The sequence below is a fragment of the Anser brachyrhynchus genome, assembly GCF_964034855.1.
Source record: "Anser brachyrhynchus genome assembly, chromosome: 8".
Lineage (NCBI taxonomy): Eukaryota > Metazoa > Chordata > Aves > Anseriformes > Anatidae > Anser > Anser brachyrhynchus.
In genome coordinates this window covers 26039026-26065989 of record NC_137702.1, presented here as the reverse complement: position 1 = coordinate 26065989, position 26964 = coordinate 26039026, and the positions used below count along the sequence as shown (strand labels likewise).

General features: G+C 42.7%; 1 protein-coding gene across 4 annotated transcripts in view; it reads left to right on the top strand.

Annotated features, from left to right (window-relative positions):
• The first annotated feature begins 10558 nt into the window (after positions 1-10558).
• The window catches only part of DENND1B (DENN domain containing 1B), a 161367-nt gene continuing 144961 nt past the window's right edge, over positions 10559-26964 (top strand). For 2 of the 4 annotated variants that reach the window (XR_013954273.1, XM_080602138.1), the window contains exons 1-2: positions 10570-11360; positions 13511-13575. Coding sequence is in view for 3 of the 4 variants with exons in the window: in XM_080602138.1 (XP_080458264.1) it covers positions 11344-11360; positions 13511-13575 (82 nt within the window). In the remaining variant the exon portion in view is untranslated. Of the gene's footprint in view, positions 11361-13510; positions 13576-26964 lie in introns of all 4 variants that reach the window. The other 2 variants (XM_080602139.1, XM_080602140.1) reach the window with 2 other exon arrangements.

Here is a 26964-nt window from a genome sequence, read left to right as displayed (position 1 = left end):
CGTTTAGATCAGTTTACCAACACCACAGGCTATTTAAAGCCCCCCTTGCCATGTATATTACAGAACAGCTTCTATGACATGAGCACTTTGGCAGCAGAACACTTTGCACTATATGTAATTTTAATGTACTCTATAGATCACAAAACTGAAAATAAGTTGTGTTACATCAGAATTACAGTATACCGTGTTTTCAGGATAAGCGAGGAGCTCATTAAGGAGGTCCTACAGTTCAAAACATGTTTTATTCACTTAACCAGTGCCTGGAAATATCCTATAGTTTTACTATGGAAAACAGAGAAAGGCATTTTTTCTTATGATTTTTTTTTTTCATTAACTATATTGAATGATGGATTAGACCTAATTCCACTCTCAATTTTATAAATTGGAGAAAGAAATGTCTTTTGCAAGATTCAGCCTGTGTTTTGTAACACATTCGAGGAACACTCATATGGGTTAGATCTCCTGAGTCTGCTAGTGGCTGATGTGTTCTTTGAGAAAGAAAAATGAGATATTGTTTTGCAAAACTATTCCCTGTGTCTTCCCCCTTGCCAAGCTTACTATGTTATTTGAGGGGAAAAATACAGTTCAAAATGGTTTGCAATTTAATAGGAAATGTGGAACAAATGATTGAAACTGTGGGGTCACATGTCTTTAATAGATATACTCACATTAAGTGTAAATGATGGCAACAGGAATATTTATTAAGCTATCCAAAATATTTTCACTTGGCAAATTTCAGACTAACTGGTCTGGGGAACTGCCCTGGCCTTGATGAACCTACATACACTGAATGTTAATAATCAATACCAGATGAGATGAGAAAACTATGAAGCTCTGAATGATAACAGTTTTCACAATGCTTTTTGAAATGCTCTTCAGTAATCTTTGCCACAGAAGCAAGGTAGAGCCTGAGCACAAACCACTGTGTTTGACAGCTGGCATCAAAGAAACTAAGGAGTTAGCAGAACAGTAGGAACATGCCTTTAGACCACCTGATGCAGTGAAATTACATGCTAACACAAACAAGGTCCTTGGGAGATACCGTTGCTTCGTTTTTCAGGACATTGCAACAGAAATAAAGAAGTTTATTCTTGTAAATGAGCATTTCAAGATGATACTTTAATGTAGCCCATCAGTTGCCATGTGCTGCTAAGGCTGTCTTGGGGCAGAAGTATCATGAGAAGAACTGCTTCAAGGAGTGGTAGTGATGAGGAGGATGTGGTGATCCCCACTTCTTCAGAGTCGACACCAAATCCAGGACTTAAAAGGATGCTGTCTTGCTTGATGTCTCAGTGTCTTGCCTCGAAGGCTCTGTCTCACTGTGTCAGCCTGCATTGTCCTGCTGGCTGCAGTTGCACCACCGTTCTAGCTGCATTTCCTGCTCTGTGCTGCTGGGTGATGCTATAGTGTGCGTGATGAGTTTCATCCTCCCTATCTTCTAATGTGTCTGCAGGGTTATGAGAGGTCTAAACATGCTGCATGCATAGACATGAATTACTGTTCAGTTCTGTTTTATCTGAGTGCCTCTTTATGACAGGTGCTGGTGCTCACAGAGCTTCAAGCACCTGGGATCTGCTCGAATGGGAACAGGGCCGTGCACGAGCAATCCAGGCAGTTTCTGTAGTGTACTGAAGACACTTTCCTGAAGCAGGTGATTGACAGGGGACTAGGGGAGGTGCTCTGCTGGACTTGTTACTCACAAATGAGGAAGAACTGGTTGAAAAGGTGCAGGTTGAAGGCAGCCCTCTCATCTGCTGGTTCCCCAGGTGTGCTAGCGGAATCTGTGGCGACGTGCAGCACCCACAGGCAGAGACAAATGCAGCTGGGGAGTGCTTCAACCCCTTGGTTGTACATGGGTCAGCAGGACCAGGAGGGAACATCCAAGGGGCTGACAGCACCGGCTGGTGTTAGAAAAGGCCAATGCAATCTGCACGGCGATTGTGGCAGACACCAACCCCACGCTCCTGTGACAGCGCGTCAGGGAATGAGCAGCCAGGGGCTGAGGTGGCGGCGAGGCAGGCGGGGCAGTGGCCTTGCTGACAAGAAGCCAGGACATCGAGTCTCTGTGACAGGATCTGGGCCAGGTCTGGAACCAATCCATCAGAAATTGAGTCAGCAGGGCAGGATAGGGGTGAGAAACAGGGAGGTAGGAGACGGGGAGCTGGTGTTGCTACAGTGCAGCTCCAACGGGGCCTGGTGCAGAAACCCCAGGGTACATGCAGCTCCCAGGGAAGGGGCAGGCAGGCCCTCACCAGGGCTGCCGCTAGCTTTGATCACAGCAGCAAAACGGCTGACCTGGAGCTGTCAGCTAAGCTCCTGAAGCAGCTAGCATCCTAGAATGAGGTGGTCGCTCAAGGTACAGCTGGGGGTTCACTGACCAGAAAGCGGTACTGCAGGAAAAGACCTGGGGAATGTGGTGGGCAGTGTGGTGAATGTGAGGCAGCACCACGTCCTTCCAGCAAAAGAGGCCAACCGTGCTCTGGGGTTTATCAGCGAGAAGGTAGGCAGCTGCCGAGGGGAAGTCTTTGGTCCCCTCTTTAGGATTTGTGGGACTGGATCACTGCATCCAGCTCTGGGCTCCCCACCCCAAGAAAGACACTGACGCACTGAAGCAAGTCCAGTGAGGGCCACCAGGACGGTGGGTGGCTGGAGCAGGTGATGCACGAGGGGAGGCTGAGAGAAGAGTGCTTGTCCAGCCCTGAGGGGAGATGGTATCGGGGAACCCACTGTCATCTGCAGCTACCCGGGAGGGCACAGGGCAGATGGAGCCAGGCACTCCCCAGAGATGCACGGAGGTATTGAAGACAAGTTGAAACATGAGGAATTCCAACTCAATACAGTAATTTATTTATTTATTTATTTTTGGTGAGGTTGGTCAGACACTGGAGTGGGTTGCCCGGGAAGGCTGCAGTATCTCCACCCTTGCAGATATTCTCAGAACCTGATGGGAGAGGTCCTGAGCAGCCGCTCTTCCACAACCTGCTCTGAGCAGGAGGCTGGATGAGGTGACCTCTGGAGGTCCCTTCCCACCTGTGGGATTTCATGTGGCAGGGAGATGCTTTGGTGCAGTGTCAGTTTGGTGCTAGGGGAGCACACGGAGGTTTGCACTCAGCAATACTTCTAACTGTCCCAGGAACGTAGAGACATCATTCTGCTCCAACATCTGTTAATAATAGAGTACGAAGCAGAATGACTTTCTAATGGAACTATTGAGAAAAGCAACAGATGGAGAATTCTGTGCAAAATAAGTAATAACAATATGATTTAATTTCTGTGCCTGTCTGGCACTCTAAGAACAAAATGGCCTGATCCTGCGGCAGACTTCCAGAGACACTTGAGAACTGCTGGGTACCCTTTATTCCCATTTACATCAGCGAGGGCTGAAGTCCTGCAATCAAAAGGCGAGGTGGCTGGCTGCACTGGGGTAGCTGTCGCTGTCTTTCTGAATTCTCAGGTGCATCTTCTCAAATGCCAGACAGCATGGAGTCCTACTGTTTGTCTGCTCTTAAACTGGATCTACAACTCCAGTGGCTGGAGTAGGCAGCCGGACTATCTCCAGTAATTAATGTCATCAGCTGTACAATGCATGGAGGTACTGCCCCAGGACAGTCTTGCTTTTCTTGAGCTCTCATGCCCTTCTGCCCATCTTATTATAGCCAGTTATTAAACTCAATATCTTCAGTAAGTATCCAAATAATCATGGCCGTTTACTTTATTAGTTGATTACTGGAGATTGCACTCACATCTGCTGTGCTTAGAATCTCTCAGTCAGTTTAGTGCCTTCAATATCTGATCCAGTGATGACTCAGAGATGGCAAATATATATATATATAGTGATCTAAAGCCATCTGTCTGAACTGTTTATATCTATTTAACACAAAGATAATGGGGTCAATTGTCCTTATACCTTTATATGAAGAAAGCAGCAGCAGATGTGTGTGATATTTCAGTGATTTATCTGAGATCCAGTTGCATGACTCAGTTATAGCAACAGAGGTGTGGGAAATCTTCAAAAAGCTTGCTGTATACCTACGTTATGATTCATATGTTGTGCAATGTCACTATTTTTTCATTATAGAAACAGTATTAAGCAATTAATTTTATGTTATTAGAGGAAAGGTGCCTTTTTCTAAGAAGAAATGCTATTGCTGAATTATCTGATGCAATTATGAGTAAAACACAAGGACAAATATGTGGCCTAAGACACTGGCACTGTGGGCTTCACGTTCTGTCAGCCACAATACTAGCACATGGACTAGAGAAGCTGCAGGACATCCTGATGGGGAAACCTTACGGTGCTTTTTATTCTATGTGCAAATAAATATAAGAATTTGCCACCACTATTGGCTAATTGTAAGTTCAATACTGCTTGTAGATTTGAGAAATAGGCTTTTTGTTATAACTGATTTCCATACAAAACATATGTCAGTGTATAGTTTTTCATAATTTTGCCAATGCATACAGAGGGCCTTAATCCATGATAAATAAACAGCTGGAAACTGTTCTTTTAATATTTAGTATGGCCTGATTTACTGGTTTGGAATCTTTTTGGTAGACACAGCAGACAGTTTCCAAAACAGCTTGCACACTTCTAACACACTTTCATTTTAATAAAGTTCAGTTCCTAATTTTATGTATATTTGGCCTCACTGCAAGAAGCCACATTCAGAAGATTACAACAGTATGACTTTTTTTTTTATGGCTGATAGAAAACAATTTCTTACTGTCTTGAATAGAACTTTTAAAAAATAACTTTCAAATACAGCAAAAAATCTTGCTCCATGGTAATTATAATGAGTACGAGATTCATCAGGTAGCCAACAACCCACAGCATTTAAAATATATATATAAGAAGTGTGAGGAGTATATCCTTGCCTAAAGAGAAGAACTGAATTTATTCAGCAAGAATGTGTTCAAGCTGGTAAGAGTTTTTTACTTGCAAATGACGTGAATGAGTGATTTCCTTCTACAGAAGCCATGCATATTGAAAGGTATCGGCTGACCCCACTGCCTCACTAAAACGTTCATGCTTAGAAAACTATCTGCTGGACTGAAAAAATCTCCACAGTAATTGCTAACTGTGGGAAAGAGCTGGATACTTTCCCTTGGCGTGGCCATCAGTGTTTCTTGAACCTTTCTGGGAGGTTGTTTTTTTTTTTCTTTTTGGCAGAAGAGAGCAGTTCAGTTTCTCTTGTCAGTCATTCATTTCTTTGAACGTGCTTGCAGGGGGGCAGCTGAAGGTGCCTGACTTGTATCTGAGCAGAAGCTGGGCAAAGACCACTGCTTGTTTTCAGACACTCCTGTGAATAATCAACGTCCACTGAGAAACGCTCGGTATTCGCAGGCCGAAGCTGGATTTGGGCAGTAGAGCTGACAGGTGGTTTGTTCTGCTGTTAGATTGTCAGCTCTCCTGTCTGAATAAATGAGAAATTCACACAAAGAATTTTGCTAAATTGTCTAGTAACTGAGATTAGCATGCATGGAAAGATTATTTATCTTTTTTTCTAGATTTATATACAGACCACTGGTAAGACATTAAGACTACATGGGTAAAGCAAATGTCTGGTTAAACCTTCTGAAGGCTTGTAAATATTTACTAGTCGTGTACTTGACATCTTCTGCAGGCTATGGCACTAGCTAACAAAAGGTACTAAAGATCAGATTGTGAGGATTTGCAAATGCTACCTACAAACAAATGCTTAATATAGCCGTATCATAAACATTTAACCTTTTGAGTATTTTAGCTCTTAAAATTCTGTAGTCTGGATGTGCATTCATATAAATTCCTTCGGCCTCTTTGTTAAACTTGCAATTTAAAGTTTTACTAAATGCAATGTTATTTGTAGCACAAGCGTCTGATTTCAGAATCGAAAGACATTATGACACTTGCTTTACAGAAAATGCATGGAATATTTCAAAACCTTTTCCAGATAGCAATAAAAACAGCTAAAAAGAAAAAAAAAAGTATCATGCTTCTATCTCATACAAACTGGGTCATGTATTTTAAAGTCAGATAGTTTCTATGCAACGACTTGTCCTGTAACTGATCATGATAAAAATGTTCATTTTAAATCGGCATACTAACGTAAGCTGATGAGTTTGACAGCCACACCAGTTGACCTGATTAAGAAGACCTGCTTTTGCCGGCTCCTTGGTAGGACGTATTGATTACAAAGCCTGGAAATCATCATTCCTATCTAAGTAGTGATCTCTCCCTGGGTGCTCACTGATTAATTTATGACTGTGTTTACCTGGGCATGCATGTTTGGGCAGATTAGCCTTTGCACGTAGCATTGCTGAGGGGACATTGACAGCTACTGGGTTGTTGCATTCCTGAACTTTAATGGTGGCATGACAAAAGTTTCACGCAGAAGTCCTACTCAGTCACATCTCTACCTTTTCAAGGTATCACATTTACTTTGCGTTTTTCTCAATTCAGAAACTGTTCTTATGCAAGAAAACTTAAGCTTCTTACTTTTTTGTTTGTTCAGAAAAAATAATGTTAAAAGATGAAAAAGATGGTTGGATGAATTGTGCAAATAGTCAATAAATACAAAGAATCATTGTAGGCTTATTTACTATATACATTTAGTTAATCTTCACAGGCTTCTTGAAAGAGGTCTACTTTGAGTCAATGACTGTCTAAAGAAGCTGAATTATGAAATGACTTGGTGTAGGTATCTTGTGTTTCTTAAGTATTTTCTCTTAAATATTGTCTCATGTTAGTATTATGGCTGAGAAGTTTAATCAGTAAATTGATGTTTGTGAATTTGCAGATTTGGAGGATTTTGTGTAGGGAGATTACATTGTTTACAATTACATTACAATTTGTGATGAGTATGCATAACAAACAAGGGGGTAAGAAAATCATCTCCAGTCCCATTAAAATGAACAGCAAATTCTCTGTGAGGTCAGTATTTTGCTCTAAGAAATGTTTTCCAAGTCTGAGAGGTGTGATTAGGTGATTACATTGTTAGGAGATGCACTGGTAGCAGCTGAGATAGCATAAAACAACTTGAAGTCACTTGAAGGAATAAGGACTAAAAGCAATCCCCGTATTGGCAGAGTTTGTGGCAAAAGAAGAAGTAATTCTTGGTACAAGGTATATATTTCTGATCATACAAATGTGTTCCAGGAAATGTTTTGTTATAACCATACAATAGGAAATTGCATCTCTTCCTATCTTGCCATTTTTGACAAACCTGTTTATATTCCCAGGAGGGAACATCTTTTTTCCGCAAGCTCTGCTAACAGCGTTCTGCAGGAAATCTCCTTATTGGTTTCAGTAGCATTTAAGAGGAAGATTTTTTTTTTTTTTTAAATTTGTAGTATGTTTTACTATTGAATGAAATATACCTGACCAAGGAAGGTTTCTGTAATACTTAAGATCCCTTAATTTGTTATGGCTGTGCTCTGGCTTACAGGGGTGACAAGAGCTCTCTTCTAATTCAGAACTGAGCAGGAAAAAAACAAAACAAAACAAAAAAAAAACACTTTGATGGAGTCAGTTGGAGTGCAAGATTTTACCTGTACAGAGGTGGAGTCAGTCAGTGATTCCTAAAACCTCCATAATTTCCTAGGATTGCCTCTGTTTGTAGGGTAAATCTTGCAGTCCCTGCGGGTTCCTCACATGAAGCATACTTGCTTGCAGTTCACATGGGGAGGATTCAAATTCACCCCATGCTAAATGCTTAACAGAGAGCTTGTTGTTTCCACAGGCTGTGCTCTTCCCTTCTCTCTGTCCCCTCTACCTACTCCCTGCCAAAAGAAAATCACCAACTGTGTGTATGTAATGGTTTCAGCTTTAAAAAAGTGATTGGATTCTCACGTAACTTTTCTTGCTTGCTCCACTGTTCCCAAGTGACACGATGTGTGGCCATTCCTTGTCTGTTTCTCATATCCCTTTTTGAGATTTGAACTGCACTCTGCATAACTTTTATAGACCCAAACCCACATGGTTTTGATTTGGCAGAGAATGGCAGATTGCTCCATATTAGAAAGGATGTGGATGCTTGTTTTTGAATTTTGTTTGGTGTTTTTCAACTACGTCTCCTGTTGTTTCCATGCTGAATTTGGTTATAAACTCAAATGTGTCCTACGCATTTTGGTACGTTGATCCTTGAGTTAGAGCTGCCCTGTCGCTGTTTCCGTCCTCTCCTTATCTGATTCGGGTGAAGTAAGCTTTTGTGTGTCTTTCATGCAAGCTCGTACTTATTGCGATGCGTTAATCAGTCGGGGAGAAAACTTGCAGAAAGACTTGCAGGTCCCGTTCGAATTGCAGCAAGTTCTCTTTTACTGACAGCACAGAAGGGCCGAACAGTGGGTATATATACCTCTAGGAGCTTTAGGCCTCCTTCACCTTTTTACAGCGATACAAATATGAGTAATGAGTATTTACTGCTGGCCAACTACAATTAAGATTAAGTAGGAATCTTCATCTTTAAATTACAAAGTTTTTAATTGCTCATATCTATGAAATAAGTGTTCTTCTCCACTGTCCCCCCGCCTCCAGCAAATCCTCTTATTTTAGTCCCTACGCTAACCTTTTAAGGAGAACTTAGGCAGACTTCAGCCATTTTAAAGTTATATAAAGCATAAATAAAAATGCTTTGTCTTCTGGATTACCTGATAGAACAGCCAACTCTGAAAAGTCCAAATACCACTTGTTTTGTGGTTCTAATTTGGAAAGGAAAAAGAAAAATTAATGAGAAGTAAACTAGATGTTCGCAGATTCAGAGTACGCTGAAGTAATCCATTCTTTGTGTAGCTATTAGAATTTTCTTTCAGTTTCTCCTTCTGCCTTAACCCTTTCCCAGGGTTAAAACAAGGCAGGAAGAGGTGGTTTTGAACACCAGCACCTTTCCTAAAGCATTGTTTTTCATTAAAAAATAGTAATTAAGTAACTCTCCAGCTGCTGTGGTTATAAGGCAGTCTTGAAAATATGAACTAAGTGTAACCTAGGCATAAAGGTCTCCTTAAGTTTTCACAGAGACTGGAATAATGGCTCTGAGAGATGTGAGGCTCATCTTGTCAGGGTTTTATCTCGTGTGCCCTCTGTTTTGCACGTGAACTTTCTCTACTCCTCCTGCAGGCAGGCAAGGCGTCAGGCGGTGTATCTATCACCTTCAGAAGATCCGGTCATTTTACTCTTAGTGACAAGGCATGTAGGTACTCTGGGAAAGAAACCCTGCCTGTTTGTTTTTTTTTTTCCTCCAATTATAGTAAAATAAATTCTGAGGGACCTGATGGTCATATCTGCCCAGAAAAGCACCAGTCCTAGAGCCAGGCCAGGGCTGCACAGCAGATGTACCTGACAGGCTGTCAGACGGCTCTTCTGTCTGGAAAAGTGGCGAGCACCAGCAGTTTAGAAGAGTGAAAGAAACTCACAGCAGCCTTACAAAATATTTAATATAATCCAAAATACTGGTTCACTGAAATCCTGAAACACAGCTTTTTGTCCTCCTTCTGGTACGCTTCAAAATCGAGTTTTTTCCATGAAGTGTCTCACTGTTTAGGCAATCACCCAATCCAAATTCAATCTAGCGAGATTGTTGGCCATTTTTTGCAGCAATGAGTTTCGAAATCTGTGTGTTTTATAGTGCATATGGGGAGAGAGACGGAGGGCGGAAGGGAGGCAGAGAGAGGCGTACAGGCGCGATTCATCTCCCTCCCCACGTGCACTCTCTCAGTGTGCTGCACCCAGCTTGACTCGCTGCTGCTGCTGCTGCAGCCCTTTTATTTCTGCAACTTCCCCTGCGTACAGGATGCGGCCGCTCTGCCTCTGGCATCGCAGCCCAGTGGCTTGGGCTATCTGCAGTAGGGTCCCTGCTTTGCTGTTCCCATCTCTGGGTGTGGAGCACGGACAAGCACCGCACCCACTCTTTCCCTGCCCTTTAGTCCAGGTTGATCTTATCAGAGAAGTTAAATTTAGCAGTGGTGTGTTAAGGCTGCCTGCTTCCAGGGCCTCCCGTGGTGTACGATCCAGATTTCATGATTTCTCTAAAAGCAAAAACCCGAGCTATATGAAGTGCATGGTTATGTGTTACGGATGCAAAGTCCCAGACAATTTCATTTACTTCAGGGGGAGCTGCAAATGCTGTCTGCTAAACACAGCCAAGACTTCTTGTAAAATGAAGGCTGGGAAAGTAAGTACTTGAAAATCAGGAAACTCCCAAAGCTAACGTTTCTGCTGCAACATTCAGTTGGTTTCGCTGCACATTCTGTACGTTTTATTATTATTTAATCTATATCCTGTGAGGTGTGTAGGATGTGTAATGAAGCCAAAACGATATTGCTTTGGAAAAGCTAGTATTTGTAATTTCCTGGCTTTTGAATATTTGATTCTTTCAGTCTCCGTAATGCATTAATGCTGTTTTATGTGTTTAATATATAATTGGCCTGAATCTTTTCCTTCTTTTTAACTGTTGATATTATGATTGATTTCTGGGGGTGAAACAAGCGAAGCTTTCTCCTTGGCCTGGTGTTGCAGAAGCAGTTGTATGTATGTATGTATGTATGTATGTATGTATGTATGTATGTATGCGCTTTCCCTTGCACCCATGCTATGTTCCTGCCGAAGGGAGCTCGGCGTAGGTGGGTGTTGGGCTGCTCAGCGCCTCTCAGATGAGCGAGACTTGGAAGACTCTCAAGGATAGTGTTATTTCTTCTTCCTTTCCAAACCGACTGGAAATACTCAAGGGCGTAAAGCTTTTTTAGGTGTGTTTACACGACTGTGCGTTTACTCCGGCACCTCCCCGAGCTGCTGCAGAGGCCGTGCAGCGGGGAGTTCGCTGCGAACTCCGCAGAAAGCGAGGCCAAGTTACCGCGGGTCAAGCCAAAGTCTATGACCTTTAGGGTGAAAATACTTCACTTTTCCACCTCGTATTAAAAGGGGCCGCGAGCGAGACACGCTCTCCGGCCTCCCCAGCCGGCCCGGGGCGATGCTGTCAGCCGGTCGCGACACTCCTGTCGCCGACAGAGCAGCGGGCAGCGGCGGCCCGGGGCCGGCTGGGCGGCCCCCCGGCTGCCCCGGGGCCCGGCGGCGGAGCAGCCCCGGGCCCTGAGGCTCAGGTGCCGCCGTGCCCGGGCCGCGGCGGGGCCTTCCTGGTTGCCAGAAGGTGCCGGAGCCGCCGCAACAGGAACTGAGAGCCGGGGGGAGGAGGCGGCGCCGCCGCCCCGCCGCAGTCGCGGCCCGAGCCGGGGGAGCGGAGCAGCCATGGGCCGCCGCCCGCCGCCGCGCTGAGCAGCCGCCCCCGGGGCCGAAGGGGGGAGCGGGGCCGGCGCTGCCCTATCGTCCGTCCCTCCCCGCCTCCCTCCGTGCCGGCCGGGGCCCGCGATGAGACCATGGACAGCAGGTTCAAGTGAGTGGGGGGCGCCGCCGAGGCCTCGGGGCCTGCCGGGCCCGCCCGGCGCGGCGGGGGAGGAGAGGAGGGGAGGGAGGCGGCGGGGCGCCCACCGGCCGCTGAGTGACAGCCGGGCGGCGGGGCCGGGCACAGGGGCGACCGGCGGCAGGAGGAGGAGAAGGAGGTGGCGGGGGGAGCCCCGCGGCCACCCCTCGCCGCCTGCCAGCCCCGGGGGTCAGCGGGAGGAAGCGGCCCCCGGGGCTGGGGGGGGGGGGCGCGCCCCTGGGCTCGATCGTAAGATGGTGGCGGGGTCGGGGGGCCGGGCTGCGGGGCCGCTCCGCCGCCTTTCTGTGCCGCCGCCGTGGCAGGTGCAGCAAGGGGGGGACCGGCTGCAAGGCCCCGCTCCGCAGGGCTGCAGGAACCGGCAAAAATCGCCGCCCCGCTGGGTGGGCAGGGAGAGGGCTGCTGCTGAGCAGCCACCGGGAGGGGAGGCAGCCGACAGCCCTCGGGTGACGCTGACGCTTATAGGTGTTGTGGGTGTGAGGAGCGAACTTGGAAAGGGTTTTCTGGAAGAGCAGATTTAGGGTGGTGTGGTGAAAGGCTGGAGCCGAGAGTTTCCCCCACCAGTGTACCCGGTAGGACTGGAGCGGGAAGCCCTGGTTCAGTGTTTGCCGCACGGTAACTGATTTACCTTAAAACGACCCAGGGACACGTGGAGGGGCAAAATGACCTCAGCTTGGGCAAGGTCACGGGGAAATGGCACTTCATTTAAAGGAAGGACACGGACGGTCCGCTTTTGTAGATAGCCAAGTGAAGCCAAGCCTCTCCAGTTTCACTCTGAACCTGCTCCCAGCTGGAGGAACAAGGCGCTGACCTGAACCCCAGCGTAACCTCCAGCCCCCTGGACTGAGGGGTTGTAGCTCTGAGCAGGATTGGATTGCCTACACGCAGGATCTGTAGATCCTGCGTTTTTCCAGCTAAATACTTGAAATTATAATGCAAGGGAAGATTGTGATATGGGAGGGTTATGTCTCGGTAACCTGAATTAGACTGTAATTGCATATGTCAGGTGATGATGGTGCTGAGGTCAGTGAAAGCACGAACTGAATCAATTAATTTGTGACAGCTGAAATTTTCCCCAGCTCAGCCTTTGGATTTCATTCAAAGCTGCCTTTAAAGAAACGACAGAGCATTAACTTGCTGCACCCTTTGTTTGAAGCGTTCTAGAAACTTGGAACCAAGTCCGGGTTTTTTTTAATCTACCTAAAACTCCAGTAGGAGCATTACCCAAAGAAAGGAGTTCAAGTGCGAGCCTTTTATGTGGTTAAATAGATAATTGATATGGGTGCGGTTATACCACTTGTTTTTAATATAAATAGCAGCGAGCTTGGTAGCCAGAGAGAGCTGGATGGTATAGCAATGGCAACTTGAACTATTTCAATAACAACGTAGTTTTGGATTAGGATGAGCGCTACCTGCTTTAGCATGTGCCATTCATTACCATCAGGTGTGCATTTACCAAAAGGCCCCATCTCCCCACACCCTCTGGCTGGCTGGGTCGGGGATGTGTCCGTCCCCAGGCACTGCCGCGGTGTTTTCTCGCTCGTGGAATCGTGCATGAGATTCAGCCTGTAACATTGACGCTGGCGATCGATATCTTGTGAAAGAGGAAGCTCAGTGATTCTCGGCCTTATGGTGGTGATCAGACGCATCCAAAGGATAGTGGCAAAAGTGTGGCATTAAAATGGAAGTTCGATGATGAACCATTTCTATTAAGTAGAAACAAAAGGCTACCTGGGATTCCCTTTAGTGTGTTTCAAATTGATCATTTGATAAGGATTTTAGTAGTACTTTTTTTTTTTTTCAAGTGTTAAGCGTGGTGGAGCTGACGAAAAGCTATTTTGATGCATAAGGCAATGACAGTATCAAACAACCTAAATTATGTGATTTATTTATCTTCTTCGTTCTTTTTTTAATGCTGTACAGGAAAATGTGACTTCTTAGTTCCGTGGAGGAACCAATCTGATTTCTAATTTTATTTTAATGAAATTTTAATTTATTTTAATTTATTCTGTACAAACAGAACAGAAAAGGTGTAACACTGTAGAAAATGATTTACGCTATCGGAAACATCTGTATGATTAATCAACTGTGTTTGTTTCTCCTAGGGAAAATCCAGAACGTACCTTTGATTTGGTACTGAAGGTAAAATGTCAAGCATCCGAAAATGAAGGTAATGTACTGTGCCTGTCGGTATTTATAGAAAGAAGAGATGGAAAAAAAACTTGTTTGTATCCTGCTCTAGTTTTGTCTAATGTTATGAACTGTTTTCAGATCGGGATTGTATTAGAAAATGACTGTGGTAACTGTATTGCCTTTTAAAATCTATTAATGTGTTAATTCATAGTTGTCATGCTTTTTTTTATTGTTATATTTTCCTTTTGGTTGTTGTAAAAATACTTTTGCTCTGAGAAACTTGCAAAGCTTGGACTTGAAGCGTAGCTTCCACAGTTCTTAAGAAAACGTTGATTTTGGTATAAGATTTCTTTTAGCAGCGCAATTGACTTCTGCCTATCAGTGGGACTATTCATTTCAATTAGTGTCACAGTGAGGAAGAAAGTTATTTTCCAAACAGCAAAAATAAATTTTTTTCTAGCTTGTGTTTGGCAGATGCTTTGGTGTGGTACATGAAACAAACAGCGATGAGTTCTGACTTGCACTTGTATTAGCCGTTGGTTTCACAGCTCTACAAGCATGTGGTAAAGAGATCTAGTACTACAAGAGTTACCTGAGAGAGGTTTTTTTCATCTTGGGTGTAAAAAGATGATGGGATTTCCAGTGCTAAAATTAAAGTAACCTCTATAATTTCCATTAGGGGAACTCAGGTCATGTTATCATCCAAGGTTACTGGCCTTCTAGAAACACCGGGAGAGAAGACGACTTGTTGGGGTCATGTAGCCATGTTAGCCTGTGACAGTTGTGTCTTAATCACAACTGTAAGTACAATAAATTACACTTTAAAATTGAGCATATTTCTTATCCTGCTGTGCTAATGGCTGCTGTTTCTTGAGTTTACTATTCTAGTAAGTTAGAAGCCTACGGAAGAGCTTATAGAAGTATATAAACCCTGACTATTTCATTTTTTTTTCTTTAGCCAACATTTTCATTCGTGGTGTAAACGGTACCTGCCTAGTATGTCTACAAAGCAAGTTTTTGTTGAAGCTAAACAATCATAGCTATTTAGGTCTTTCACTGACAGTCACAACAGGCTTTTCTGTACCTGCTCTACTGTGTGCTATCCGTTATTGATACCTCAAGTTCCTCTGCTCTTTTTTCTTTTTTTTCTTCCTTATAATGCTGTGCTTAGTTAGCTGTAGAAGGACATCTTGGTCCTGTTGCAGTCCTCGGTTATTTTATTTTATATATATATATATATATATTTGTGACCAGCAAGCATCGTTCACTTACTGTCAGCCTTTTTGATTTGCTGTCAGTACGGTCGTAGTTTAGGGAATCAGACTGGCTTTCCTCACTCTGGTCATTGCTGTGTTTTATTTTGTATCGTGGTACACTTGTCTTCTGTTTGCTCACTCTTGCAGTTTTTACCTTGCTAATTTCATAGATGACAATTGCGAATCCTGCTTAGCTACTCTACTTCTGATAGATTGCTCCTTGTATTGCAGCTTTAGTCTCTGCCTCCATCTGACATCCTTTCTTGGAGACCCATTCGCATCTCAACTCAGGCCCGGCATCAGGCAGCAGGTCTTGTTCAACTTCTCTTGTCCTTTCCCTCCTGAGAGCTAGACTGTTGATAATCCTGCCAGGTCTTCGTCTTGAAATCTGGAAAAACATGTTTTTCCTTCCGTGATCAGAATGTGGACCTGTAGCCGCCTAGTTCCTTTTATCTGCCTTTTGACCTGTGCCTTTTGTTTCGCTTTATTCTATCTTGACCATCGTAAGAAGCCGCTTTTTGTTACCTGGGGCTCCTGACTGACCACCTAGGCCTGAATTCTGGTTTTGGTCCCTTCCCGTGCCTCCCTAGATGGGCACAGCATGCTGTTCACCAGTTGCCTTTTGTGGAGAACAGCAGCTTTAGGAAACCTGTGTGCAGCCGTGAACAGTTGACGTGGAGGCTGCGCTGCGGGTGCACCCTCTTCTGTCCCACTTCTCAGCGCTGCCCCCTCTGCCCCGCACGGGCTCAGCTGCTGCTCACCCGAGAGGTGACCTCGTGGATAAGGAGTAGGGAGGCCGAAGGCATGGAGGAGGCATGCAAACAGGGTTCGAGTCTGTGTGGTGTGACCAGTGAGGGGCTTGTAGGTGTTGCAGCAGGCCTGGTGGTTGTATCGATTCCTGTTGCAGTCCCCAGGTAAGGACAAACACTCAGTTTCCTCTTGCCAGTCAAGCTGTGCTGGCTGACTGTTCTGGTTACCATCTTCCTGCACTTGGTGAGCCACCTGGGATTTGTTTTAATTTCTTTCATATTATACCTAATTCAGATAACAAACTCTTTCCAGCGAGGGTCTGACGTTATATTTACATGTGGTGCTATGACTACAATAATGTATCAAATTAACATATCTGAATGTTAAAGTTATTTAAGGGAAATTCACGAGGGATAAAAATGTAATGTCTTCACCGCCACTTTAGAAACAGAGCACGAGGCTTGTCATGCTAAACAGGGAGCTTTCAAGGTTGGTTTATTATAAGGCCTAACAAATTTGACAGTTAGCCTGTATTGTAGGTCTTGCCTTTAAATAGATTTTCATGCTAGGATAATCTTTTGAATATATCATACTTGAAAATGTGATCCATTCACCTGTTTCTTTGCTCATGCCTTTCTTTCTTATGAAAGAGATTTGTGTTTAAATAGGGGCTTTCTCCCTCGCATCCCATCTGCTCCTTGTACTTGATCCTGAAGCTATGTCAGGGTTGAATTTGTGACATCACTGTCATCGGTGTTGCCGTGGAAATATCGCAGCCACCAAATTCTGATCTCCCTGCGTGAGTGAGCAGCAGGAGAAGCCGAGTCAGGAGAGAGGAAGACCTTACTGTGACCCGTGTATCTTGAGGCTTTTTCTGTTCAGGCTTCGCTGTAGCATGCATTCTCCTGAATTTTAATTTCCCTTTGCCAGTGTATAACTGTTCTAACAAATAAAAATTGAGGTAGCCCTACTGAATGCATAACTGTTAATAAGGTGATGGTTTTTATTAGGGTACTGTGTGCCTGCATCAATGTGACATGATGAAAAAATTTCCAGTTAAAATTAGCATGTTTTTGGAAAAGAATTTTTAGGTAACTTCTTAATTACAGCATAGCTCTTGAGGAATGTTATTTTTTTCAGATCTGACAGTGTCCTAGGGCTCTTCCAGCTATAAAGGATCATATGTACATGAAATGTGGCAGGGTTTATTTGTATTATGAAATTTCATCTTAAATCTTTCCACTGATGATTTACAATATTGTTTTCTATTTGATGTAGGCACTTGAGAGGTTTCATGTAGGTTAATATAAATTTATCACTCCATGTGTGGCACGTAACTCCTCAATTAGCTCTAGGCTCAGTTGGCTAGCATGGCACTGGTTATAGTCGGATCCAAATTTTGTTTTCCGTTGGGTAGCTATTTTCTGTCATGTAAGGGTTGCTTGCTTACTTGAGTATTTATTTCTTAATACTGTGTTGTTGATTGAGTGGATGATGCTTTTGGGCTGCTCTCTCTTGCTCTTTCTTTTTTAAACTGCAGAAGTACACAATAATATTGCTGGACTGAGTAAAATAGTGTACTTGTAACCTTTTCTCATTTGTGAGGCAGGAGAGAGAGAGGGGATGCTTCTTGGGTAAATATTCTTGTATTTGAGCACTGCATTGAACTTGTAGCATGCATTTTAACATTTTTGCTGTTGTTGATAACCTTTGTTCTTTTGAGTTAGATTAAAAATCTTCTGTTTATTAGAAGGGCTTAATGCTTACTGCTAGCACAAAACAGAATATGGTTCTCTTACTGATTTAGAATGTTGCCTACTGTATTTTAGTGTAAACGACACTTTAGATGTTAGACCACATCTCAGCTTTACCTTATAAGTTGCATTTCAGCTGTATTTGATTAGACAATTGAGGCATTTATTCCAAAGAGGGGGAGAAAAGACTTCAGGAACATTGTATTGTAGCCAATGTCAAAAATTCCAGTCCTCTGCAGCCTGGTCAAAATTGCGAGCATTGATTCATGTTGTATGTTGAAACAGAGTGACTGATTAGTGTGGCAGGTTTTTCTTTGGAAAATTTATAGCATGATTCTCACAGAAATTTGGGATGAGTTAACTTCTGTTCGCCATAGTTTGATAAGCAACTGGGAGATGGTGCTGAACTATTGTAACTGCCCAGTGCTGCAGCCATAAATTTGGCTTGCAGTGTCGATAGCATCTTGTGCAAAAGGTTTGACGTTGCATCCCAGGCAGTTGCAAGTTATCGTTAATTCTCCCCTATGCTACTCCTTAGGGAACAACAAACAAAAGAAACAGCAAAAATGTTTGTCCATTTTTACATCAGCAGCTGGCCTGTGTTAGATTTTCACTTACAGAGCCAAAGGACAACTTGGAAACAGGTATTATAGAAACTGTCATGTTATTTTAAAGACTAGCATTGCTCTTTAGGGTAAAAAGATACAAGTTCTTTGCTCTTTGGGCTGAATCGTACTTCCTAGATATCAGGAATAATGTGCTCTTATGGTCTTCCTGAGTGCATAACCTTATGTAAGACTTGGTTCAAGATTGTACGACAGCTGCACATACAGCAAGACACATACTTCTGTCACTGGCCTGTCTCCCTTGAAAATGCTTGACCGCACCTGGCACTAGAAGATACACTAGAGCCTAGAAATTGGCTAACCAAAGCAGTCTGCAGCTTCTTTTTCCTCCTCGTCTGTACGCACCCTTTCATCATAAAAAGTAAACTGATTTTTTTATTTTGTTTTGGGGAATTGATGTTTCTGAATTCCAAACACGGGACGTACCCAAAGTAATGATTCCAGTGATATCTTCACGACTACTGTGTATTTTCACTATTTATACGTGAACATATGTATATGCATGCATACATCTGAACTTTAGATTTTGGTTAAATATGCAAAGAAAATGTTGATAATTCAGCTCATTCTATAAACTGTACGCCATGTACCGATTTTATTAAAACTGGGTTGCAGAGGCCAAACGCAAAAGGCAACACAAGTGTAGTAGCAAGAAGTAGAATGGCTACGTGCAACAACTTCTGTGAACATAAGGTCTTCTGCATTTTTTTTCCACGGCTTCCCAAGAAGAAGATGACTCAAGCTGGTTTCAGTTTGTGTGGTTAAGAGTACAGTTTGCTACACCTTCATTTTCTTCGATTATAGCACATAGAAAAGCAACAGAAAGAATTCCAGGCTAGAAAAGGCTCCGCTGTGAGCGTGCCTGTAAATCCAGGGAATTAAACCACTGGATGTCTTGGTTTGTGTCCAGGACTGCTTTAGTCCTGACTGAAGTTTTTCAAATTTTACTTAAAAATCCCTTTGAAATAGCAGTTTGCTTTGTCTTTAGGTAAAGAATAATTGTTTGAACAAGGTTTGAGATTTGTCTGCTTTGCTCCTACAGCTGTAGGGCTAGATGCACCACTTTTGGAGAAGATTTTTTTAAGTTTGTGGTGAAAGAAGAGAGAGAGAGAAGGTGTTTTTAGGTAGTGGTGAATTGCATAAATAGCTCCTGTAGCTTTTCTTGCCTATGCCAGAATGACAATAACATTGTTCTTCAGTAAAAGTTCTTGCTACCATTAACTTCTCATGGAAAAGGTATGAAAATTTGCTCAATTCTGTATTGGTGGAGTTAAGAACTATATGAATTAAGTCCAGGAATTAGTCCAGAAGTTTAAAAGTCTTTGTATGGGCTTTGATTATAATCTGTAAGTTACTAATAAGGTAGGTTACCCGTGAACAGAAATTATCAACTGCATTCAACTTTTTTCCAGAGCTGGGACCTTCCAGGAACTACCTATCTTGCTTTGGTAGGATTTCAATTAAGAATCTTCCAAAGCTGATTTCAGGGTTGTGGTCAGAGCAAGCATTTACTTTTTTTTTTTTTTTTAATTTATTTTCTTCACTGTAGAGAGATGTTTATGAACCACAAACACTCTGAGCCTGTGGGTGTAACGTGCTGATCAGATAACTCTTTTCCTCTGCTGCTTTTTTTTTTGCAGAGCATCACTCGAACATGATTTGAAAAAATAAAATAATGCAGACTTCTTCATGCATTATGCTGATAGAATTATATTTTTAAAGAGCAGTTAAAAATTTTGATATAATCTTTTTAAATTGCCAACCTTATTTCACTGTTGGTTTAATTGGAAGGGCCTACAAAAAGTTATCTTTGTCCAATATTTTAAAGCTGTTATGTTTGTCAGATGGCTCTGAAGAGTATCTATACATTGCTATGAACTGGCTAAACTTTCTTACGAGTCGTATATTTATTTGTAGATTTTCAATCTCAAATATTGCATTGCAATGTGAGAATGAGAAAACATCTTTTTATTGGTCTAGAATAAAATTTGTACAGTGCCATTCTGAACCTGGGCTATCTGAATATAGTCTTCAATGCAGTTTTTGTATCTTTAAAAAAAAAGAAGGCCTTCTTTTTGGACCCCTCTGACATTTCATTAAATTTAGCCCCCTACCCCCAATAATCCCCCCAACTCATTAGCTTCATGTGTTGGATTTTAGGTTAATGCTACTTCCACATAATGTTTCCAAATGGTGGTCTGGTACATAAAAGGCTTGGAAGAGGATATTTAACCTAGTCTGTTTTCTCCACAGGATTATCGATTGATTAGGAGCAGAATGTTTCACAGTCATTTGTTTAGGATTACAAAAATGTTTTGAGGGCAAATGCGGATAGTGCATGAGTTTGTGCATCCTTGTTATCTAGTTTGACAAACCGAGGAGTGTAAGGCAGAATTTGGCTGAAGCTCTCTCATGTATGAACACCAAATGTGCTATAAGACCTTCATAATTTATAATTTTTTTGTATAACTTAAAGCCCTCCAGTCATATCTAAATGAATGTATTCATTATATTGAAACTTTTCATTTAATTGGAAAGCTCTTCAGGGTATGAACAACGTCTTCCTGTATGCTCGGACTGTCACTAGCAAGGAGTGGGTGTTGTAGAGTTAGGAACAAAAACAATTAAAGCAACTATGGTTTTGCATTTATGTTTAAGATTTGATGTGTTTTTTGTTTGTTTTGATTTTTATGCGAAACAGAAATGGAGGGTTAGTTATTCCAGCTTTCAGCTTCTGTTCACAGATGCAAAAATGTGGAGGAAAGCGTCGGTGCTTTTCAGTGCTGTATTTCCTATAGATTTTTTTGCCAACCTACAGAGATTCTTGGATGTATGTGTAATTTGGAGGCGGGTGCAGATATGCGTGTGTAGGAGGGGGAATGGTGAGAGCTGCTGGAGAAACAGGTCAAGGAGGCTGTGTCCCTCCTATCTCCCCTGGGTTCTTGGCCCAGGAGAGGAGAGGAGACCTCAGTGCGGAGGGCTGAGCCCGGTGCTCAGAGGACAGGGCAGGGAGGGCGGCCGGCCCCGCCTGGCTCCAGAGGTTCCAGCAGTCGTGGGTGCAGGGGCAGGCTGTGAGCTCCCTGCGCGCCTGGGGGAGAGTTATTTCTCCTGGCCACGTCGTTTCGTTACCTCGTGCCACAGGCCACTCTCAGCAGTGTGGTCAGCTTGGGGACAGTGGATTGAAAAGGGAAAAAATCCAATGACTTAACTAATACAAATATAATTTTTTTATAAAAAGTAGTTCCTATAAAATTCAGTACAATGGACATATTAGTATTAAAATAAGCAAATAGAAGCCCCAAATGACAAACTGCATTATGCAGTGTAGTCCATCAGTGTAAAAGCTGAAGCTCCTATGCTTGTTTCACATTTAATTTTAGTTTCGTTTTAGTGCTTAACTATTTGAGATGGCTGCCTGGGGGATAGTTTGCAGGCTTTTAAATTGCTTGCATTCAGAAGTGTTAAGAGTTCACAAATTTTTCTAAGCTAATGTCAGCATGCTTCTGCCCTCCCACACGCTGAACAGTCCATCTTACACAAAAGTTTATCATTCTTTAAGGAGATAGGCTATGCTGATAGCTTTCCATATATAGCTAAATGGCTTGTCTTCTCTGTGTGGAAGACTTAAAATCTGCTTAAAAAGCTTTAAAAATGGGTTCAACTTTCAAGGTTTGTAACGTTTTTTGCAAAGCCATAAGGCACTGTCTCTCTAGCACCAACTTGAAAAAGCTGAAGCGTGGGGTTTCTTTCCTGATTCACAGCAATGGTCTGTGTCGTTTTTTTTCCTTCCCCACTTGTGATAGTAGCGGGGGATGCAGTACACATGCTCCTCGTGTAGCTTGGAATCGATCCTTCTGTTTGTAAATAAAGTGAAGCATGATCAGGGCTACAAAGACAACTGTTACATAGGCTGTTAATGGAAGCCTTTACGACAAAACAAAAAACCCGCCCGCAGACAAACAAAAACCCTAAAGCCAAAGTAAGTTTTCACAGTAAGGTGCTGGTTTTATTCCTTAAAATAACTTCGTGTAGTGAGAGCAATTTGTGCGCAGCACCACTTTGCAATCAGTGTGTTAAGAAGCTCTATTTTTATAGTAGGGTGACTTGTGATAACTCCAGGATCTAGGTAAAAGCATGATATTTACAGACACATACTTGAAATGGAAGATTCTAAGTGATAGAGGAAACAGTGAAATGCTGTAAGAAACAACTTCTTCTATTTGCCTTTGACGTTTTCCGTGTATTTTGGAACTGTAGCTCTACATTTGGAACCAAGTAACTTGGTGGATGAAGGCTTCTTATATTTTATGAATCTGGTTTAGGAGAGAAGATTAAAACTTAATACTGAACTTCATCTGGAAAGAAGAAGAGAAAAAGCAGAAGTGGTGAGGGGAAAAAAGGTCTGAACAAGATTTTGGGTGTGGTGTCTGTGCTTCCTGAACTGGGAAAGCCAAGGCAGCAGTTCAGAATCAGGCAGTTGTCCATTGCAAAATTCTTAGTCCTCGTTTGAAAGGTACTGTCCAAGTATTAAATCCTTAAATAGAAATCAGGCTTGAAGAACACCGTTAGATAATGTTTGTTGGAGCTTGAACATGGGTCTGATTTCTGTTCAAATTTGGGCGGGTATTCAGAAGTAGATTTAAATCTAGCTGAAAGTACAAGCTTGTGTCTGAGAACAGTAAAAAGCTTAGGGTTTCTGTATTTATTTAGGGTATATTTAACATTTTTTTTAGTTAATTTCAAGTCTTAATCATCATAGAGGTGTAATTATCATAACCAAGGTATTTTGCCATAGATGTAACCATTCATTTTTCCTTCCGTTGCCTTTTTCCTTAAGCTCAGAATGGGAAAGAGTGACACAGGGTGATTAATGCTTCTGCTTGCGTTCAGAGAGCAAGAAATTCCTATTCATCCGACTTTAGATGTGGTTCACATGGAGGGTTTTATTTCTTGTATTGGTTGAACCCGTGTTAGAACACATGTAAATATTGTAAGATTATGGTGCCAAACGTTTCCTTTTGAGAGGAGGCAGACCTTTTGCTCTGTTATGTGACATGCTAAATGCAGAAGTCTGCTGTCTTTGCAATTAACCTCAGTATTTATCATCCGGTATTTAACTTAGCTGTGTTACAAGAGCAGAGTTGTGCTTGACACAGAGAGGCTGTGATGATAACCGCTACAAGCACAGCACTGCTACCCCCACGAGTTGCAAAGGAAGGCTTAACTTTTTTCAGGCAGCTACTTCCAGGAGCACAGAACTGCTGCTGGAGGGTGCTGCGTGGGGCGGGCATCCTTCCTGCTTCGGTTGCCTCCTGGTAGCCTCGTGTTGCATGGGGCTCACCGTTGGGCTGCCAGGAAATATTTCTCACATGAGTCAGATAAGCAGGAACTGGTGGGATTTTCGTGCCTTCCAGTGTAGCATAAACTGTTGTTTCACTTCCCGGCATTAATTTGAAGTTGTTGAATGTGGTGTGTTTTTAAATAAATATGTTGCCAGATCCAGAATCTGAAATAAAAAAAAAAAAAGCTAGAGATGCCCTTCCTCTCTCCTGCCATCTTCTTGTGGCACATTGCAGTGATGGCTTTTGGACTTCTTGGCTGCTTTCAGAGTACTGTTGTTGAATCCAGGTTATGTTAAACTACTGTCTACTGCTTGAGAATATGCCTTCAATAGTTTAGCTCGAGCTTTCCAAATTTCTGTTCATGCAGTGAAGCTTAGCTCTTAAGGAAGAAACAAATACTCAAGGTTATATCCCTGTCATTCACAGTGACTTTAAGGCATAGCACATTTGGATGTAGATTAAATTTTCATTTTGTGTGAACAAAGTCCTGTCTAACAAGCACAGTTATGCTAGATTCGTGTCATGCAGTAATTTATAGAAGTGAAAATAGTTAACGGTATTGTGACACAACATGGGAAATTTTGAAAAACTTTATGCAGGAAAGAGTTTTGCTGGTATTCATATTCTAGGTATCTTCTTCCTGCTAAGAACATTGCCAGATGAAAAATGACTTCAGTTCCCTAAAGCAGATGAATTGCTTGCTACTACAGCTGAAATTAATGAGCTTTTCATCGTGTCACAGGTAGCTGTGATGAAAAAGTGGTTGTATACCAGCACAGGTAAAGCCTTCTGACACTGGAAACTTAATTTGGGAGGGTTCTGAGCATTCAATTGCTGATTCAATCAAGCACTTTTAACTGGTGCATCTGAGTTAGCCCACTTTAGTCTGGGAGTGGGCCTGTCCCATGCAATGTAAGCACATGCTTGCATCTGCTTTGGCGTGCGGTCAGAACCCCGTAGCATCTTGCAAGGTCTGCTCTAAGAAACTGATACAAGCCTCAGCTGGGGAAAAAGTCAGCTCAAACTGGTGTGTGTACCTAATAAGGAAGCAGCTGAAAATGAGAATTATCTTTCTCAGTCTTGATATAATATCCTGTATTTTACACGGAATAATTTGAAAGGTACTCACTTGTATTCTGGTGGTTGTGTTAGAAATCAGTCCTATGGACGCTTGAGACAAAACAAAAAAAACAAACAAATGGTGAACTGCCTCTAAATGCCTGGCCAAAAATATATTGCTGGCTGAAAACACTTTCCATTGTCAATTAAAAAAAAATAAATTAAAACATGCCCTAAATTCTCTGGCAGCCAGCGATGGTGACTATCTTCCTTTGAAATACACAGTGTTGTGTGGCACTGCTAGATGCTGACAGATCCAGCAGACTTCTTTGTCTTTTACGACACTTGTCAGACCTTGCAGTCCTTGGGGGGAATTTGCATTATTTATTCAACAGTGAACAAAACAGAAATCCTTTCAGCTCCTATTATTGGGGGTAGTGATGGAGGAATGGCTAAACCAGAGAAAACAATAATAAAAATAAACCCAGCTACCCGTGGAGGAGGCTGAAGGAGACGTAGTAGGGGGCGAGCTGGTGCTGGCCGTGGGGGGTGTGAACGTGGTCTCCTTGCACGTGATCTGCCGTGTGTTTTAAATAGGTGAGGAAGATCTAAGTCTGCAGCGTGCTTCGGGGCTGTAGAAAGAGCAAAAGAGGTACTTTGCTCCCAGGCCGCCGTTAGTCAGCTCAGGCTGGAGGCGTGACCGGCTCGCCTGGCGTGGAGCGGAGAGGTGGCTCTGCTCCCAAACCTGCGCTTCTCTGGGGCTCCTGGGAAACCCTGCGGCAGTGACGTGTGGTCTCCTGCAAGCTGAAAAATGCCGTGTGGTCATCTGTGTAAAGTTGGGGACCTTTTGTTGTGAGGCGCTCTCTTCCATAGGAATACCCGGAAGAGGCTTTGGCTTTCTGTTTTAACAGTGGATGTGCTTCATGTGCCATCCAAGCTTTAAGCTGCTCAGCAGCCCATTTACAGGGAGACAGACGCGTTCAGGATAGAAGCTTGCCTCTGTCTGCCGTCATTTCAGTGAAGTGTGGCCTGGGGTCGTTTTTGTAGTATTGTAACCACGTGAAGGGAACGTGTAGCCTTGGTACATGCAGTTGTTCTGGTTTCTTGCTGGGCACATAAACCAAGCAGTGCGCAGGCCAAGTCAGGGCTGCTCATGTGTCCTAAAATCGTAATGAGATTTTTATAAGCCAGCAAGGATTCATCTTGTACAGTCCTCGTTACATCTTAGCATAAACAGGGAAACTTGATGCTGATGTATGCCGCTGGGGTGCTGCTGCTCCTGCGTGCATCAGTCCTGGGAGTTCCTCACCTAGGCATCCCCAGTACGTTCGAACTGTCAGCACACCTGGAGGCGTTCGTCTGTCGGCAAGCAGGACAGGAGGTCTTGCCAGGACAGAATGTGCCAGAACAGCATCAACAATAGTTGCAAGCGAAGAGAGATTTTGAAGTGCTTTGTATGCAATGAGACCAAAATCTTTTGGATGTTTTAATTATTTCATTTGTAATATTTGTTTGACCTGTGTTTAGTTAATGTTGCTTTGGAAATGTAAAAGAGTGTCTGTTGTTTATCATAGCAGTTACTATTGTATCTCTGTGCCTGTGGGTCAGAAGGCAGCCAACATTGAGGAACAGATACAGATAGCCTAATCTGAGATAAAGACTGAAACAGTTAAGTGTTATGGGAAGTGAGGAAGTGCCTTTTACTGACTGATGTTCCAGAACCACCCCCCATTTTTTTTTGAAGTCCCTGCAGTATATGTTTGATGAATCTATTTGATGGGAATATTAGAAGTCATGTCATATATGAAAAACAAAAAGAAATGATAGCGTATGCTGTGTGTTATCCTAAATTAATAATCCTGTGACAGAACAACAGTGATCCATTACAATAACATAATACATCTTGGAAACCAAAGAAACCACATTTGAAATATAAATCGATAGTTCTAAAGTTTAATTACCCCATAATATTCATGGTTTATTCAACAAGATTTCTGGAGTTTTTTGTTTAACTCTGCAGTGTATCGGCTAGACATACCGGAATAATGTACGTGTCGCAAATATGCTTGGTTAGGCAGAAAGCCAGATTTTAGTCTCAGATCTGCTTTGAACACCAGTAACTGAGAGATGAATTGGAAGTCATTATTTTCAATTTCATTAGGCTCTTCTAAAGGGAACGTTTACTGTATAGCAGGGATGGAAAAGCAGTGGTTCGTTGAGATCCACCAATTGAATCTTTCAATCTGAAATTCTCAGACATCATATGGTATAATAATTATATTCATAAATTATGTGGGCAGTGAAACAATAATGCTTGTGCATAAATAGCCATGTTAGAAGTTGTGGCCGTTGATATAATGCAGAGGTGTATGAATGAAATCTGCTTTATGTATCATAAACCCTGGTCCTGTGCTGTGGGAAATAACAAGTAATTCCTGTGCACTGAGAGCTGACCATACGTGCCAGAGACATGGTGGTACGACAGATCGGATAATACGCAGTATTAGCCAAGTCTGGTTTGAAGTAAACAAAGAAGAGAGTTTTATAAACAATAAATGAAATATCTTCGTAACTTGTGGGATTAGATAGCTTGGTAGTTATTAATACGATATAAAATCTTCCAGCTCTGGAACACGTTT